The sequence below is a fragment of the Phaethon lepturus genome, unplaced genomic scaffold (assembly GCF_000687285.1).
Source record: "Phaethon lepturus isolate BGI_N335 unplaced genomic scaffold, ASM68728v1 scaffold16475, whole genome shotgun sequence".
NCBI classification, from domain to species: domain Eukaryota; kingdom Metazoa; phylum Chordata; class Aves; order Phaethontiformes; family Phaethontidae; genus Phaethon; species Phaethon lepturus.
The window spans coordinates 3,687-22,582 of NW_010541472.1; the positions used below are offsets into that span (position 1 = coordinate 3,687).

Genomic DNA, 18,896 nt, shown 5'->3' on the forward strand with positions numbered 1-18,896 from the left:
AACAACTATAAAAAAGGTGCCTTTTTAGCAAGTATGCACAGAGATTGCTTAGTTATTTCTAAGAAAAAAAAATCAGAACACTTTACTATTTTTATCCTATATTACAGTCATTATTACTACCTGTTTATAAAATGTAAACCTTTCCTTGCAGTTAAGATTTACAGCAGTCATCACCTTTGTCCACTCCTTACATAATCAGTCCATGGTGACAAAAATAAACTGATTTAATTTACATATTTTATGAAGTAATTACTGATATGTTATGGATTATTAGTTGTGTATGGCAGAAATAGTGGTCAGAACTGCAACATATAGAGTTCAACAGTAGTGAAAGATTTGTTGAAGACTGGTGCTGGGTCTGGAGTACCAAGAGATCTTGAGGCATCATATAATATTGATGTATGCAATGCTTTTATCACCAAAACTATTCAAGCAAGGTATGTCCACCACCAGTAATGGACAAAAAAAGCCTGATGATGGATTTCCCAAACAACTGCAGTATTGTGCTTACTTATCCCCATCAGATCTTGATTCTTAATATGTCTTGACTAAAGATCAGGATGGAAGGTAAAATTTTGCAAGGCAGTTTTTCTTCTACATAACTAGTGAATCAGATCACCTGTACAAAGTGGTATTTGGTAAATTGCACTGTCCTGGGAGTATTTCTACTCTGAAACATGACAAACATGAAGTCTATATTTAAAGTCGCTGAAATGGGATGTTATCAAAACTGATCTGCAAACTAATATTTTTAAGCCAGTATATTACAGTATAAATGTGTTGCATACCTGTCTCTATAAAATTTACTGCCATGAAAAAAGAATGATCAGGATCCCCATAAGTGTGGCATTTGTCCATCTGTCACTTGTATACACAAAACAAACCTCATGTTGAGATTCTGTTTAATGTACAGCAATTGTCTGCTGGGCAGATTAGGAGCCAAATATGATGGTAAACTAGAGGAAGGAGCACAACCATGCCACTTTGCCCCTTGAGAGTCCCACCGTGCTACACATCAGCTTCAGGGGTCATTCACTGCTGACCTCCTTCGTAGAGGATGTGGGGCTATCTCGAACTGGTAGCAAGTCGTAATGACATGGAATATGGCTGTTTTTTGGAAGATCATAAGGATCCTGGCTGAAACGTCCACTGCTGCTGAATGCTCCCTGGACAACACTCACCGTAGGTTCTGTGATAAAAGAGAGCACATACATTCAACACCAGAAGCAGCAAACAGAAGGCAAACACTGTATTTTATTTCAGTTTGCATTACAAAATATTACCTCCTTTCTGTTTCAACATAAAGATTCCTTGTCGTGCTAAGTCCTGAAATGCAGGTGTAGAAACAAAAGTTGATGTTAAAGTGTTCTGGCCTTACACTGAGTTACACCTGTGGGCTTGCAGCACGGCCCTGGCATGAGTATATTAACTGACAGAAGCAAGTGGACCAGCATCTGTTCTTTGTTTGTGGACAAACTAAAAAAAAAAAAAAAGCCCAAATCTGTGGCTTTTAATCAAGATTTTATAAAAATCCTTAGAAACACAATGGGGATATTGATGGATTTCAGTAAAGACTCTAACTGGGGACAGAAAAGGAAAATGGTTATCCTATGACAGGTGACGTACACTTTATTCCAGTCTAGAGGCCGTAGGAAAACTACCATTCCACAAGACCCCAAGGTTTTCTGTAACCACAGGAACTAGATAGGGCTCATATCAGTGAAATACTACATCCATAAGTGAAGGTGCCTTTTTTCTGATCAAAAGGAGGAAACAGATCTTTTCTATCCCTCCCGTGCACTTACTCCGGCTGCCTTCAGTACTTAACAGCCTAATCTAGAGTTGAATTACATTGGAATCAATTGCTAATCTTATTCTATGCTGTTGTTTAAGGACAGACTTTCAAACCAGGGAAATTCAGAGGTACCTCTAGGTTATAGAACAGAGCTGAAGGTATTTCAAACTCTGTTTTTGTGAATTACACTACTTATCTCAAAAGAATGAGATTGTTATAGCTTTTGAGCAGAAAATAGAATCAGAACACATAATAGGTTTTTTTCAGTGGTTTTTCAAGTGTTTTGATTAAATTGATTCAAAGAAAAAAAAGTCCTGAGCTCTCTGTTCTTAACCTTCAACATCTAGAAGCAGATTTTGCACTTACCAACTTCATAAACGTTCTTATTGGCTGAAGCAGAGCCAGCGATCTCAGCATATGGGGAGTCCCTGCGTGCTGGTGACTTCATTTCAACGTATCCGCATTCTGAACTTTTTGGTACAAGAGCTGGTGGGTCTTTTATAGTAGCATATGGATTCTCAGAACTACTTAATGAGCAATTACTTAAATTGTATTCTGAGTTCTTCACTAGATCTGCAAAAAGAAAAACATATTACTCTTTAAAGCATGCTACATACTACGGACATGGCTACTGAAGAGGGTATTCTTTAATTTTGAGTTCTAAAAAGTCACTCATAACTGAGTATTTAAATGGAAACCAGTCCTAACACTTCAAAGCTGTTACAGAGCAATTAATGAAAGGACCTTTACTGCTATGCTCTTTCGTGGGCTTGATCTTGCCATCAGCAAATTCTTGTTGCAAAGTCTGAGCACCTTCAATTCTGATTAAAATAGTAGCTAGCATTAAATACGATAATACGTAGAACCAGTTTTTAATGGGAACTTCAGAATACTTTTTGTCTTTTCAAGTGCTGAACTTAGGGTACTATTAAAATAAGTGATCTAAGACTGTTCCCGATAGCAGTCTCTGAGCGGCTGGTAAGGTGACTTCTAGGGGTGGCCTGTTTGGTGCAAAGTTTGAGCATGCAGCCACAATAAAGCATAACTTCTTACAAGTTTCTGTAAGGTGCACGTAGGAGAACTGAAAAGGAACCCATCAGATGGCTTGTCATTTCAGGATTTAACTGAAGACAGATAACTAGTTTAAGAAAAGACATGGCTTTTTATGCTGGGAAGAGATTTTCTGGTATCTGTGTGACTTGTTCTCTGTGTTGTTTTGTGATACGTTGTGGTTTTAAGCTTTAGAGCTGAGACTTTCTCAGCTTGTTCCCAACTCTGAATATCCAGCACGAGACTGACCTTGGTGAACCTGCCATACCTTTGTGACTCCTTTAAGGTATTTTAAATTGGGTTTCCCCTAATCCTCCCAAACCAGGAAATGTCAGGTATAATAAATCACTCCTTCAGCTTAACTCTTCTGTATTGTACACAAGGTGACAAACCAGCTGCTTTGGTCTACATATTTAACTCGTTATTGATATGGACTTAGCTACACTTTTTTCATTGTTTGGATTTGAATGGCATTAAATCCAGCTGGTGGCCAGTCACAAGCGGTGTTCCTCAGGGCTCGGTTCTGCGTCTGGTCGTGTTCAATATCTTTATTGAAGAACTGGATGAGGGGATCGCGTGCTCCCTCAGCAAGTTTGCAGACGACACCAAGTTGGGTGGAAGTCTTGATCTGCTGGAGGGTAGGAGGGCTCTGCAGAGGCATCAGGGACAGGCTGGATTGATGGGCCGGGGTCAATTGTATGAGGTTTAATAAGGCCAAGTGCCGGGTCCTGCACTTCGGTCCCAACAACCCCATGCAACGCTACAGGCTTGGGGAGGAGTGGCTGGAGAGCTGCCCGGCAGAAAAGGACCTGGGGGTGCTGGTTGACAGCCGGCTGAACATGAGTCAGCAGTGTGCCCAGGTGCCCAAGAAGGCCAACAGCATCCTGGCCTGTATCAGAAATGGTGTGGCCAGCAGGAGTAGGGAAGTGATCGTGCCCCTGTACTCAGCACTGGTGAGGCCGCACCTTGAATACTGTGTTCAGTTTTGGGCCCCTCACTACCAGAAGGACATTGAGGTGCTGGAGCGTGTCCAAAGAAGGGCAACGAAGCTGGTGAGGGGTCTGGAGAACAAGTCTTATGAGGAGTGGCTGAGGGAACTGGGGTTCTTTAGTCTGGAGAAGAGGAGGTTGAGGAGAGACCTAATCGCTCTCTACAACTACCTGAAAGGGGGTTGTGGTGAGGTGGGTATTGGTCTCTTCTCCCAAGTAACTAGCGATAGGACGAGAGGAAATGGCCTCAAGTTGTGTGCCTGGGGAGGTTTAGATTAGATATTACGAGAAATTTATTTATGGAGAGAGTGGTCAAACATTGAACAGGCTGCCCCGGGAGGTGGTGGAGTCACCATCACTGGAAGTGTTCAATTCAAAAAATGTGTGGATGGTGCTTTACGACATGGTTTAGGTGGCACAGTGGTGTTGGGTTAATGGTTGGACTTTATGATCTTGAAGGTCTTTTATTCTGTGATATCGAGGCATTCTAGTCACCCTTGGCATGCCTTAGTCATATAACAAAAATAGTGACATACACCAGTATATGGTCCACTATAAAGTCTTATGAGAAAACTGGATAATTCAAAAGATCAAAATATCATCACTACCCTGGATTTTTCCAGCTTTTCATTCCTCTCCATATATTCATATTTTTATATCCTTTCCAAAGGCCTGAAGTAAATGTGGTTAAGAACTGCAGGCTTGTAGTCATGCAGTCCTATATCGACATGCCTGTTACAAGAGGAATTGGCTCTCCTTTCATCAGAGGCAGCATGCATCCTTACCTGGCTCACTAGGCTGAATTCATAGGGCAAATCCCTTCTGCTGGCTAGAATAGAGCCATTCATGACTCAAGCATTACAGAAACATTTGATGCATGTGACATATAGGGGACTTAGAAAGGCTTGGTTCGTTGTTTTTTTATTTAAAAAAAAAAAGCAAACAAACTTCATGCATTGATTCAGTGTCAAGGAATAATTTAGTCCAAAAGTATTTTGTATTCTCTTCATGCAGAAACCAAAGATAATTTAGAAGAGTAAACCGAATGTCTATGCCATTTCATCTAAACACACCAGAAAATAACCTTACCTTTCAGGGACTTTCCCAAATACCCACGATCAAGTCCAAAAGCACCTGAGAAAGATGATATAAAAAACAGAGTAGTTTTAAAATCAAAGAAAAGTGACTAGATAACAGCTTCTAAAGCTTTAAAAATGGCTTTGGGACTAATTTCTACCTTAGCAGAACAATTGTCTCATAAACATTGTGAAACTGCCCAGTATATGGTTACAGAAGCATTGTTACTATTTGCTTGTGCACTTGCAAACAGTAGCTTCTTGAACAGGGAAAGTGTTATAGTTATAAGGGACCATTAAATTATCTGGTTTGACCTCACATATGTCACAGGCCATTACGTTTCCCCCAGTTACTCTTGAATAAGCTGAGCCTAATAACTGCTGTTTCATTAAAGCGTATTTTTTGTCTGGATGAATCATATCTACCAGAAATGCATCCCATCTTGACCTGAAAATCTCAGGGTATGCAAAGTTCACTCCAATTCTTGGTATTTTGCTTCAAAAGTTAATCACTCCCATCGCGTTGACCAAGGTCACTCTGTTCCAGTCTCTTGACCTGCAGGAAAAAACCTAGTGCCTAAGCCTAAAGCTTTGCAGTTACCTGTCAGTAACAGATTTCTCTCAATATAAATTCCAATATAAGCATCAGCAATCAGTAATGCCTGACAACTGTCTTCAGAGACCTGAAACTTACTTGGTTACTAAATCCATTTAAATAGCTTTGATTGATGTTATGGAGTGCTAATTTTTTAATCAGATTGCACTGTGGTACTATGCTAGAAGCCCTACAAAAACCTAAAATTATTTTATGTATACAATATCTCTGTAAACAAAATTCATAATTTCCAAGAATGAAATTACGTTACTTCAGAAGACCTAAACCAATTAATTTTATTCCTACCCCATCTTTATTTATTAGATCTCACATCAGCTGTTCTGTTGTTTTTACCAAGACTAATACTTGGGTTACCAGCCTAGTGTTACCCAAGTAATACCATTTGATCTTCTAGAAAACAAACATAGTATCAGCATTCATCCAGTCTTCTAGGTTCTCCCTGTTACTCGAGATCTACTGCGGTGGGTCAACCACAGCCAGTATCTCTTAGAAGTCCTAAGTGCTAGTACAGATGCTCTAAGAAAGTCTAAAGTTGGCCATTATGACTGAAACTCTTTTCTAAAATACCAGATCTGAGCCTAAACTGTGGTTAGACCAGGACTGGGGATGAGCAGAAAAAAACCCAATGCTGATTCCCAGAATCTGATACTGAATAAGGATCAGAAATGATGATAATTAGATTATCTAAATTATACTGGCACTGAAAGTCCCTTTTAAGGCTTTCACTGGTAGGAGATATGGTCAGTGCAATCCAGCCTTTTCAGAATGCATGAGATTGGGAAAGGATGAAAAGACAGTAAAAGACAGCATAAAGCAGGGTACAGCAACTCTCACCGCTTCCAAGGAATTTTGCTTCTTAAGGACAATGCTCTGTCTTTTAGCAAACAGGAGGCTTAGCTGGGAAGATGCTCTTAGAATTTACATCTGAAACAGCTCACATGATGAGAAACTACTTTTCAGAGCATGGATTCCAGTTGGTGGGGATTAAAAAAAAAAAAGGATATATGCAACCTCTGATTTATTTAATAAGAATATGTAATTTTTGCCAAAGCACACCCTTATTGTTGAATACCCACTGTTTTATGAAATTAATTAATAAGTTAATATTTTTATAAAAATCAGATATTTTGCATATCATATCTGCACTGGGCATCAGACTGATTGACCATTCCTCACAAGGAGTCACTTTTTTATGTCTAAGGGTGCTGCCTTAAAGAAAGGTCCAACCCATAACCCTGAACCTCACACACACTCAGACAAGCTTGGTGTTACCCTGAGTGGAGAACCAGGAAAACATCCCTCCTTTCCAATCCATCCCACACAAAATGAATAACATTCACATTCCCCTCCTTTCATTTTTTTTCTTACCAAGCTCATTGAGGTAGCCACCATGTTTCCAGTCTGCAGGCAGTGTTCCTGTGTAGTCCATGATGGTGCCTCGTTTTCCAGGTTCCACATTTTTCAGATTCACAAACAGTTGATTGTTTTTTGCCTGTTTAAAAGAAAGATGGGTAATAGAAACTGAAACAGATGGGACGTGGCTGAATTTCCAGGTGACAATCAGGGAAAGCAAAAATAAACCAAATATGAAACATTAAGGAAAAAAGTAAAAAAACCCAAAGGCTAATTTACACAAAAGCATCCAGATTTTTATCTTTACCTTTGCCAGAGTCAGTCTGTCAATGTTGTTGACATGAGGTGGGGTAGTGCATTGAGTTAGAGTGTGATAACTAGGGTTAGAGAAATAGTGGCTGTTAGCATTTCCACCATTACTGTGGGGGATGGTTTCTAAAAAGAAAAAGAAAGGAAAATTAACAACTAAAAATAACACATTTCCCTCTCAGCATATGTTTTTGACAGTGATACACTGATTTCAGTATCTGATTTAGAGTCTCTTGAAAAAATCTAAAAATATTGCATTTGTTTAAAGAAATTCGAGATACAGAGCAGTAACTGACTAGTCATGTCCTCGCTTTCAGCAAAGAGCACTCACAAGTGTTGCTCTGCTGTGGTTCCTTGCTCTCTTTTGCCTCTGTAGTCATAGCATTGTCTGAATTATAAACACTTTTACCACCAAGATCACAGAAACATTTTCTGGGGCTTCAAGAGCACCACCTTTGCTGATAGATCTTTCTTGACTCTGACAATTGTTTCTGCTGGCTGCTTTACCTGCTGCCTTCCTTAATAGCTGTGTGCAAAAGACAGCATTGCCTGAAGTTTCATGTACCCACTGCATCCCAACTCACATGCACTTTCACAGGTCAAAAACTCCTGTTTTGTTTCAGGAGCATTGCTCCTTCTCCTTATTTGTTTCAAACTCAAGCCTGTCTGCTGTCGGCCTCTCTAGAGTATCTTGGCACAGCTAGTGTGAAATCCTGATTTTCTACAGCTATAGCAGTCTTCCTGCATTCAAGCTGCTGGCATTGAAGTCTCAGTAGAAACCATATTTTGCCACCCTTTCCGATTCTGTTTAAAAATAGGCAGAGAGGAACAAAAATGTCCATACTTCCACTGTTTAATGCAGAAAAACATTTGAGGGTGCAATATGTTGCACAGTAAAGCGAGGTATGTGGTAATTTCTTCCTTACAATTAACACATTTTACCAGGGTAAGCCACCTTCATAATAATATCAAAAGCAGAGATTACAAAGGCTGTGATGCAGAACAAACTAAGTAGCTATAGATGCTGGGGCAGCATCCGTCTGAACTTGGGTGAACCATCACTGATAGCTGAACGGCAAGCATACAAGTCTACCATTGCGTCCGACTGATCTCGTGTGCCAGCTGACCAGCACCACTGTCAGTGTGGTCTCAGGGGCTGCTCTCCTGCGAAAGGTAGTTGAGAGCAGTATCTTAGATTTCCTCTTCCTCAAGAGGGAGCCCCTCTCCTGCCTCTCTTTCCAGGCAGAATTGTAGATAGCCTTTTTAAAACCGAGTATGTTCCTGCTCACAGCAGCCCTTGCTAATGTGAAAAGGTGAAACATGCACTTTCAAGCCCTGTTAGGGGTCAGATCTCAACCCCTTCAGAGCTCAGCTAAAAAAGTACAAAGTCAAGAGACAAAGAAAAAAACGTGTCACTTACCTGAAACAGTATAATCTGCGTTGATGACCCTCATAGCAGGGGTATATGTCACTGCGGGCATATTTGTTTCTTTTCCTTTCTGCTTATGTCTGTAAATGATGAACAGCACTAGCAGGAAGAGCACAACCAGGACAAGAATGATGATGCCTGCTATAGCCCCTATCTGGTAAGAATCAGCAGGGATGGCAGTACTGGTACGGCTTAAACTGTTCAAGTTTCCCACTATAATTACACCAGCTGAAATACAAGAAGTGAAAATATGTGGCATGAATTCAGAGGCTTATATGTCAGGAGCAGAAGACAATATTTCACTTCTAAATCTTTCTGCTAATTAAACTGTATTTAATAATGCCAAAATAGAACTATGTCAGAAACCAATGTGAAGACAATCCTTGCGTAAAGGAAAAGCATTCATCTTCTTCACAGAAAGAGATAATTTCACGGAGTTGAAAAACTAAGAACATTCTATTGGCAAAAGCACAGAGCAGGTAAAGAACATGCTCTGTCAGCAGCTTTGGACAGTGCAGCACCGTAAAATATTCCATGCACTCTACACCTGAGTGCTCCAATGAACTATCACTGAGGCATCTACAAAATCCACAGAACATATGTAACTTAATGGAATGTGTGTATTTAAACATGTGTGTATAATGTGTGTATAATAATGTATACACATGTGTGTATAATCCTCATGTGTGTATTTCAACACACATGCCTTACCAGATTAATTTAATGAATGCTGCAGAGATGGAATTTAATAGGTTAATCTAATTTTTATATAAAACAATTACAATAATTTTATTGCATCTAGACTTTACCTTGATCACATCTGGCCCCTTTCCAGCCTGGGCTGCAGTAACATGTTCCTGTGATGTGGTCACAGGTCGAGTTGTTCAGACAGTCACATATCTGCCGGCATCCATACCCATATGTACCTTGAGGACATTCTGCACAAAATAAGTGCAAATAAAAATCAGACATAGTCAGTACATTTTGGTATTACAGATGTACAGTACCATACATGGTACCATCTGTTTAAGTCCACACATTTTTTGTGCATGGCCGGCAGATGGCAATGTGTTATTAGTGGTAGACCTCCAGGGAAAAGATTTTCTTAAGAGGACCTCTCTCTCTCTATGTGTGTGTGTGTCTCTATGTGCAGGAAAGGAGAAGGGAAAGGAGAAGGAAAGTGTATTCAGAAGTGATTTTCCTTTATCTGTAATGTTGCTTCCACTAAAGCAGTGAAATTAGGAAGGAAAAAAAAAAAAACCCCAAACAAAAAAAGGTACGTGTAGAAGACAGTGAAGAAATGCGCAGAATGTGAACAAAGTGTCAGTTCCACCACCAGAACGTCAGGTCTCCCAGGTTACTCAGATCCCAGCACTTGAAAAGTCACACAATCATATGAGTGGAGCGAGACGTCTGGCTGGTGTAATGTCATATGACGGCTGTGCTGATGTGGTAAAAGAGCAAGAGATAAGGGCCACAAGAATGAGTCAAATATACACCATACATTTATATAAAAATAAAACTGGTCCTAGGCTGCTTATAGCATACTTTGATACTGTAATATATACATTGAGAAACTACCTACAGGAAAAAAATGCTATATTATGAAGAGTAAACTCATTGGAAGAGTTTTACATGATTTTTCATCTCCCAGAATTATTTGAATACAATAATTAATTACTGATCAAAGTATCTCCTACATTATGTAATTAGCATAGTAGAGAAATATTCTACACTGATAAAAATTATTTCCTTTATGCTGCCACCTCTGTTGCAGTGGGGCTTCTTACATTATTATAGTTCTGATGATTTGAGGAATCAAGGTGAATTTCTTCACCTTCTGACACTCAATTTTCTGAAATCTGTCAGGAGTTTTGTAACTGTATTAATTTGTTGCGTTTTTCTGTCTTTTTAAAAGAATCTGAATCATCTTTTACGTATTCCTATTTTAGAATAATTTACAAGATAATGTAACACAACAAGTGCCAGAGAAATGTTCTTGCAGTCTTAATAAATCCAGACTCAAGTGGAATTTCATGCTTATATGCCTTCTCCTTCTCTTGGTTGCATTCAGTAAAACAAGGTTATAACTACTGAAGTCAATGGCTGGGCAAAAACCATCATGCCATAATATATTTTGGCATTCTGAAATCTGAATTGGAATAAAAAGTCCATTTTTAAAACTGACATTCAAATTCAGAAATACTAAAACATTTAGTTAATATTGTTAAATAATTATTATCAAATTATAGGATAAAATACAATATCCATAAGACATGAGTAAAAAGTTAGATTTGCCAAAGTGCTCAAAATTATTTTTTGGTATCATAACATCAACAGAGGATTTTAAAAAGTTTATCTTTTACTAAACATTATTGCTCTGTTGAAGTGAAACATTGAAATCATCAGAGTAGAATAAGAACATTTAAATAGCTAATAATTACATGTTGCCAGTATTATTTCATTGAAATAAATATATTCCTCTAAACCATTCAGATTTTGTTGCAACTGTATTTTTCTTCGGAAAAAAAAAATCCACTTCCAGATTTTTAGTGGATCTACCATAAATGTTGATTAGTCTTATAATCTAACTCCTGTTGCACCTGGGGCTAGACCCACTGCTGAGGGAAAAAAATATATATGTTATTATATATAACATAGGGACAGTAACCTCCCTTCTGTTACAGTGCTGACAGGTGTGACACATCCATCTCGGCCACCGCACAGCCCTTCAGATCCAGATGCAGCTACATCAGTCCTGTTTATAGGCAATATGTAGTGCCCTCCGCACATCAAAAGCAAAGCCCTGTGCACGACGCTGATGCCAAAGACAGATTTAAACCTTCACAATAGCAGGTTGAATGGGCTGCTTTGCATTGCAGTATAATGCATGAAGTGCGGGAGCACCACTCTGTAATGTTACCAAAAGGTGGACTAGCAGTTCTGTGCTTATGAGCTTGATTATTCTTTTAATGTTGTATAACATTATACCAGCATTGATGTCAGTGGTGTTATTCTTGATTTTCTTGGGTAAAGAATCACACACATGTGAAGACAAAATGCCATCTATTACGCTTTTATAATCCAATTGTATTGTAAAACCACACTGCAAACATTAATTTTATCCACTAGGATCTTATCTTTGGTTTTATAACTATTAGTTTTCATTGTGGTTTATGCTAATGACAACTACTTGGATTCATTTGTTACTTTTACATGACAGAGTTGTTGGGGGTTTTTTAGCATTATGTCCAAAGCAACTAGAATGTAGTACAAATGCCTCTTACATGTAGCTACAAATTGAAAGAAACAGCCATCACAATCATAATCAGTCTTAATAACTAATTTTGCATGGTTTTATCTATTTGGAAAAAGCCTCGGTCCAACTCCGGAAGCTCTTTTCCCATCAAAATTCCCACTGAAGCCAAGAGGTTTTATCACAACGCTGTCCAGAACAACAGAGGGTCAGCTCAGGGTTCAGTATTCGTTATCGGGCATGAACACTCCCCGTCCCTACTCACTCTGCTCGCAGTGCTTCCCCATGAACCCAGTGCGGCAGGTGCACTGCCCACTGATGTGGTCGCAGTCGGCTCCGTTCTGGCATTGGCATATCAATGCACAGTCCTTCCCATAAAACCCTAGGGGACATCCTGCAATACAAGGAAGGGGAGGGGAAAGGGGGTGAAACAACCACTTTAGAAACAAAATGCAAATATTCTGGTTAAGTGTGTTACTGAGAATTCATTTCTGTAGCCCTGCTACTCAACAAGGCATTCTATAAACTCAATAGATCAAGAGCTAGCCTATTTTAAGTGGTTTAAAACACACATTAGGCAAAAACTACGTAAAAATTAAGCTGGGAAATTGTGTAGACAGCAGATGTTCAGAAGAAGGCAGCAAGAAGGACTCCTCAAAGAATTGGGTTTAAGAAGATATTTGAAGGAAGAGAAAGAGGCCATTTTTTGAACCAGAGCAGGGAGTCGTTTCAGTGATGAATGAACCTTCATACATATTTTCTGCACAGTTGATGTTGAAGTGTAAAAAAATAAAAATAATAACATACTGTATCTCAGCTCCTCACAAAGATACCATTTCAGTATGAAGAAGACATATCACCGCAAGGAGATCATTATTCACCAGCAGGAAGCAAAATAACCATGATAGCTGACAGCTGAACCGGTATAGTGAATGTCTTCCAGGGCTGCATCCATATGGCCCTATAATATATCTGTTATTTCCTGCCAGTATGACATTATTCAGTTGAAAAAGGAGAGTTCTCATTTTGTGAAAAACATGTATTTAAACACTGAATGCAACACACAGTTATCAGTTTTATTTTTCTTGAGTTCGAAGATAATGGTTGTGCACAGATTACAGACAGTGGGGGTGCCTGGATTGAAAAACCAAATTTAAGCTGTAATATGATACAAATAAGAAGCCAACTTTATCTATATCTATCTCTAACAAATGTTTATTTCTCAAACTTAGTATGAACTCTTAACCAGCATATAGTGAGTGCCATATACCTACAGCCAGTCACTGCACTGCTTGTATCTGTATTTTAGTAAAAAGCTCTTCGAAAAAAACAATCAGTATTATTGTATTAATTACACAAAGAAAATTCCAAAACAAGTTATAACATTACAGTCTAGTGAATTTAAGTTTCCAAGCTTCGAACAAAGTAGTTCCTACATCAGTATGTCAATTATGGGTGCTGAGCTTGAGCTGTGTTGCAGTTGCCCCCGGGAGGCAGCAATTACAGACGCGAGATGTACTGCATGATCACTCTGGAGTGACAGCTGGGCTGTGCCTCAGTAGACCACAGCCACAGCTAAGCTAGAAGCTATTCTCATGGCTTCAGTCAGCTCTGTGTTATCTTACAGTCTTGGTTGTTGGGTCCCTGCTGCTAGACTACTTCTTGGGGAGGTTTCAGAGAAGGAAGGAGTTAGACGGTACCATCATCCCACCCTGCGGGGAATGCCTGCAGAGCGGACACCGTCCATGCTACAGACTGCAGCCATACCCACACATCTGCAGCGGTAGCGTCTGAATGTCAGAGTCATTCATTTTCTGTGTGCACATGACAAACTCTTCCACAGGGATGCCCGGCTGCAGCCAAAACTTGTCTTCCTCTGAAGGAACGCTAAAGAAGAGCCCAAATGTAGAGGCCAGCACCCTGCCAGTGCTTATACAGTGGCCTGCCCTGCAACCGTGGAGGTAATGCGTTGCATCATCTGGATCAAGAAAGGTTAGCACCATGGGAAGAAATCAATTAATAAATGCAAAAATACTGAAGGAAAATTCTGTCACTGATTTGTAGACTGAGAATGGACAACAAGAGTCACTTACTTTGTGTACAGTAAAGGCCAGTCCATCCTGGGGTACATTTGCACTCCCCATCGTAGGCACTGCAGTAAGCTCCATTATGGCAGTTGCACGTGTGGATGCAGTTTGGTCCCCAGTGGGAAGGTGGGCAAGCTAAAACAACCCAGAGCAATTAATTAATCTCAAATGACAAAGATCCTTCATACCATGAATAGAGCTGTTTACATTCACAAATGAATGTAAACAAACTGCTTCATTTGGGGTTTGTTGTTTTTCTTTTAAATGCACTTTTTGGGCTGCTCCATTCTGAGCAAATAGCCACAGGTTTTTTTAACTAAGGAATCATTTTACTCTAGATAAAAGTGCTGAAAAAGATTAAATGTGTAAAAAAAACCAGCGATACATACTTGATATTCAGTAACTAGGACACTCACACCAGCTTTCTCATAGAGAAAGCCATGTTACGTTTCCTTTCTTTCTTTCTTTTTTAACCTGCAAACAGTTCAGTTGAGCACAGTCAAGGGGATAGGCCTTTTAAGCCTCAAAATGAAGAACAGAGAAGGTTGAAACACATCTTACAGCCTATAGCTTTAGACCCAATACTAAACTTACTTGTTACATTGCCACTGCTAGATTCTACGTAATTGTCTAAGTGTGGTGCCTATAATCAGGACAGTACCTTAATCAAGTTGCTTCTGTGGGTCCATTAATCAATATAATATTTCTAAAAAACAAGTAGTTGTCTATGAAGTAGAGACTTTTTTTCACTCACAATCATGTCAACTTGTTATGAGATACAATTTTACTGACTGCTTTGAAAATGTCATGGTGAATGAATTTGCTACTATGTGCTGCCATTAGAATAGTGAAGTGGTTCCAAAATGCTAATTACCATTCAGAGACAGTAAAATATAGTTTTCTTCATGTCACAGTATCACTAACTGCAGAGGGTACTCTAAGAATAGCCCCTCTCTGCTGATTAGGATTCACATCTTGAAGTTTTTGTTTCTTTAGTAAAGAAATGCATAATTTAAAAATAGTTTTTTGGAAGTACAACATGAGTATTTAATAGGAGAGAAGAAACAGATCAGACATGGAAGCCTTAACTTTATTCCTGTGTAAGTTTAAAAGGGCTGATAACTCCTTATTGCTGTGTACTGATTTGATTGTCCAGCGACCTGACTGAGAGAAATAAAAACTCTTTAAATGTTTGCTTAATGACTCATCTATGTGTGGGCTGTATTTTTGCAAAGTGCTATCTTTGCCCAAATTTCACTTCAATAAGAAATATACTATGTTGTATTGAAAAAAAAAGTACTGTTTGTTTTTTGTTGTTTCCACTTCAGTTGTGCCTTATAATGATTTTTATCACTGTTTGTTGTTTGAAATTAGTGGTCAACTAAGAAGGAATGTAAATCACATACAGACGAAAGGTTAGAAGTTCAAAAAGGTCAGTAGTTCCAAAAGAAATTAATGGAATCATTATTTTCCATGTGAACGAAAGGCCTTTATACAAAGCAAATAAACTTCCTCTGTTACAGTCCATGAGCACAGCCTCAATAGACGCTTCCATTCATATTCCTGGCACCATTTTCTTGTTATTGATTCAGTGAGTAAGTCCCTCCTCCTCCTAAATACCCCTATTCTGCTACTCTCCCAACTACCTACTTATTTTACCATAAAAACAGGGACCTTTGTTGCTACTGGCTTCCACAGGAATAGGCCCAAGATTTATTTTGGTATCATATTGAGTTCTGCATGCTAATCACTTGGCAGAATTTAGCCAGCAAAGGTTTTTTTCCAAATTACCCAGATGTTACAACGCAGTTACAGAGCCAGTTAACCTGGCCCAGACAAACCATAAATGATATAAACCAATGAGGCATGTTATTAGGAAATGCACCTCCCTGGAAACCCCAACACAATGTTTTTTGAATTTTGACGTATCAGAGTCTGGTACAGCTTCTTTTATTCATAAAAATGGGTTGACAGAAATTTTGGCATGCATGTGTTTCAGACTTCGTGGATTTTGGTACCTTATGGAATTGGATATGCTTCTTGTGAGAATTTTGCTTCAGATATTTCTTTCCTGTCATTAGTAATTTGCACAGACCCTGCAAGGCGTCTGGAGAATGCCTAATTATTTAATAAAATAACTCTATGAAACATAATAAAATTAGGGCCTAGCCCTTCTTTTTAAGTCAGTAACGACATCTTTAGTGAGTTTAGCATCTCAAGACAATACTCATTAAGTGAGGTAGAAGGACACTAAAAATGTGTATCTGTAAAACATTTATAAAAGAAAGAGAAAAATCCATCAAAAAGTTATAAGCACTTAAAAAAAGTCAAAGTGAAAAATTTCTTTAACAAAATGTTCATATGTTTAACAAGAATAATGATGGTCTTGCAGCCAGAGCACTAACTTGTCTTTGAGAAAATCCTGCCTTTGTTCTGAGCCTCACCAGTAGCTCTCTGTGCAACTGTAGCAAGGAGAAACACCCTACAATTCAGTGCCTCAGCTCCTCATTTGTAAAATAATACCTCTGTAATTCATAAGACTGTCCTGAGGATACAAGCCCTAGGATGTTCACAACAATACTGTAATAAGATTAAATAATTACAGACAAGAAAACAACAGCTCAAGAACCATCTCTGCAATGCAAGATTCATCACGTCACAGACTTTTTCGTGTTGGAAGAGACCTCTAGCATCACCTAGTCCAACATCCTACTCAAAGGATCTTCAGCGATGATAAATTTACAACTTCTTCTAGGCTGGAGACTTCAGAGCCTCTCTAGACAGTTGCTGTGCTTGACCACTCTCACAGTAAGTATTTTTCTTCTTCTATCTAGGAAAACCCACCCTTGCTGCAACCTGTGAGCATTGCCTCTTGTCTTTTCACAGTCCATTTCTGAAACAAGTCTGATCCAGCTTCTCTACAGCTCTTCTTTGGGCAGTGAAAGACTGAAAATTGATCTTTTCTGTTGTATGTTCCATCCCACTTATTAGAAAAATCATAGTGTAAATGTGTTTCTGATAATGCCAATGAAATGCAGAAAAGTTTAGGATCTTTTAATTGTATACCATGAAGTCTTCATTTCTGACAGTGTTTCTTTACCAAAAAGTATAAAATTTAAATTGCTGAACTCTGACTAGTTTTTTTTAAAAACAGGAAAAAAAGCTGATACTTACGCTGGGAGCAGTCACTACCAATCCAGCCAGGATAACACTGACAGGATCTATCAATAGGATTACACGTTCCATTATTGGTGCAGGTGCATATTCCAACACAGTTCTTGCCAAATCTGCCACTGGGACATACTGAGAAGAAGTTGTCAGAATTAGAACTCTTTAGTAATCAGAACAAGATTGTATTTTCTTTATTTTAAGAGAAAGCAACTGATATTTGGGTCAAAAAATGTATTGCTTAGTATAATGTTAAAGTAAGGCATTATAAATTCTGATAAGCCCATTATACATACTCATTGTACACATAATACAAATAAGAATACAGTGGGTTTCATAGGTAAGAATCAAATGTTCAAACAGATTAAATCTTCTTAATGTTCCTAATTTATAAACTGCACATACTACCACAGAAATTATTTTTGGTTTTATAGTTTCCAAGTGATGGAATGAAAATTACTACAGTGCTTGGCCTCTGCATCCCATAGAGTCTTCATTACAACGTGTACCTTCGTTACAGAGGGCTCCTGTAAATCCAGGTAAGCAGTCACATAAGCCAGTAATATGGTGACAGGGACCACTGCTGTGTACACACTGGGGGCATGTCTGGCTGCAGCGGTGTCCATAAAACCCAGGGGAACAAACTGGAATCAGAAAGAACAAACTGTCATTGCTTCCTGCACTTTCTATACAGGCATGAACTACTCTTCAGTGCACTCCTTCCTGACTTTGAATTAGTGCTGCTTTCTAAATACACAACAGTTGCAATGCTGGTTTTATTATTCATACAGTTCAATACTTTATACTCACAAAAGGAAATTTGCTTGTCTTCCTCAAAGGTTTACCATATTCTAGTTAGTAATGACTTAGTTGACATTCTGTTACTTCTCAGGCTACACTGTACTTGGGTTATGTTTGAACTGCATATATACTTTATATATTATACACATTTGGCTATACATTGCATGTCCACCACAACATGAAAATCTTTTAAAGCATATTTGAAGAAAAGTAATTTAAAAAGATAGAGTGGATACTTTTATCTGTAGATAAGTAGGGTCATCTTAGACCTTGACTTCATATGTATTTTCTAACTTGGAATACAAATAGCCGTTACTTCACTGAGAAAAACATACAAATGTTTTCCAGTCATCCTTTCATTTAGGCACCCACTGTACTCATTACATGCTACAGACAGCTACGCATCACCTATTTCTTAGAGAACCTGAGACCAGAAATAGAGAGTTGGTCACTTAATTCTTATGCTGAAGGCACTAGTTTCTTAAAAAAAAGAAAAAAAAAGGGGGGGGAGGAAGGCTGTTGCATAAAATCCCCTTCTTTGTTGCTCTAATCCCTTCTGGCATTTATTTCCTGATAAATTAGAGTATTAGGTAATGCATCAAGAGAAATACCTGTTACACAGCCGCAATTAGCACTGCAAAAGCTAACTTGGAATCTTTTCAATATTTTAATTTCATTCAAGATTCCGTCTTTTAATTATACTCTTGATGCAGGTTATGCGGCCAGATCTCTCTAGAGAGATTAACTTTTCCAAGTGAAACAGTGCCAAAAGGTCTTCCTGTTTACTGAAAAGGCACTTGCTGACTGGGATCCAAATTATTCATATGACCTTTGTCTTGCCGGCCTCCAGACCGTGCATCAGAGAGGGGGTCTGAGAGCCCCCGGACTGGAAGCACAGTTCCAAAACACAGGGAACATTTTTACATGTAGTATTATACTTGGTCTGCCTTTGGATTAACTGATTAAC

At 38.7% G+C, this 18,896-nt stretch overlaps 1 protein-coding gene across 1 annotated transcript in view; it reads right to left on the reverse strand.

The window, feature by feature from the left end:
* Positions 1–573: 573 nt before the first annotated feature.
* MEGF10 (multiple EGF-like-domains 10) overlaps positions 574–18,896 on the reverse strand; it is a gene marked incomplete at its 5' end in the record, with an annotated part of 47,581 nt that continues 29,258 nt past the window's right edge. The window contains 11 exons of the mRNA XM_010287751.1: positions 574–1,189; positions 2,162–2,368; positions 4,924–4,968; positions 6,895–7,018; positions 7,187–7,314; positions 8,609–8,845; positions 9,427–9,555; positions 12,139–12,267; positions 13,967–14,095; positions 17,135–17,263; positions 17,638–17,772. Coding sequence (XP_010286053.1) covers positions 1,029–1,189; positions 2,162–2,368; positions 4,924–4,968; positions 6,895–7,018; positions 7,187–7,314; positions 8,609–8,845; positions 9,427–9,555; positions 12,139–12,267; positions 13,967–14,095; positions 17,135–17,263; positions 17,638–17,772 — 1,553 coding nt within the window. The remainder of the gene's footprint in view (positions 1,190–2,161; positions 2,369–4,923; positions 4,969–6,894; positions 7,019–7,186; positions 7,315–8,608; positions 8,846–9,426; positions 9,556–12,138; positions 12,268–13,966; positions 14,096–17,134; positions 17,264–17,637; positions 17,773–18,896) is intronic.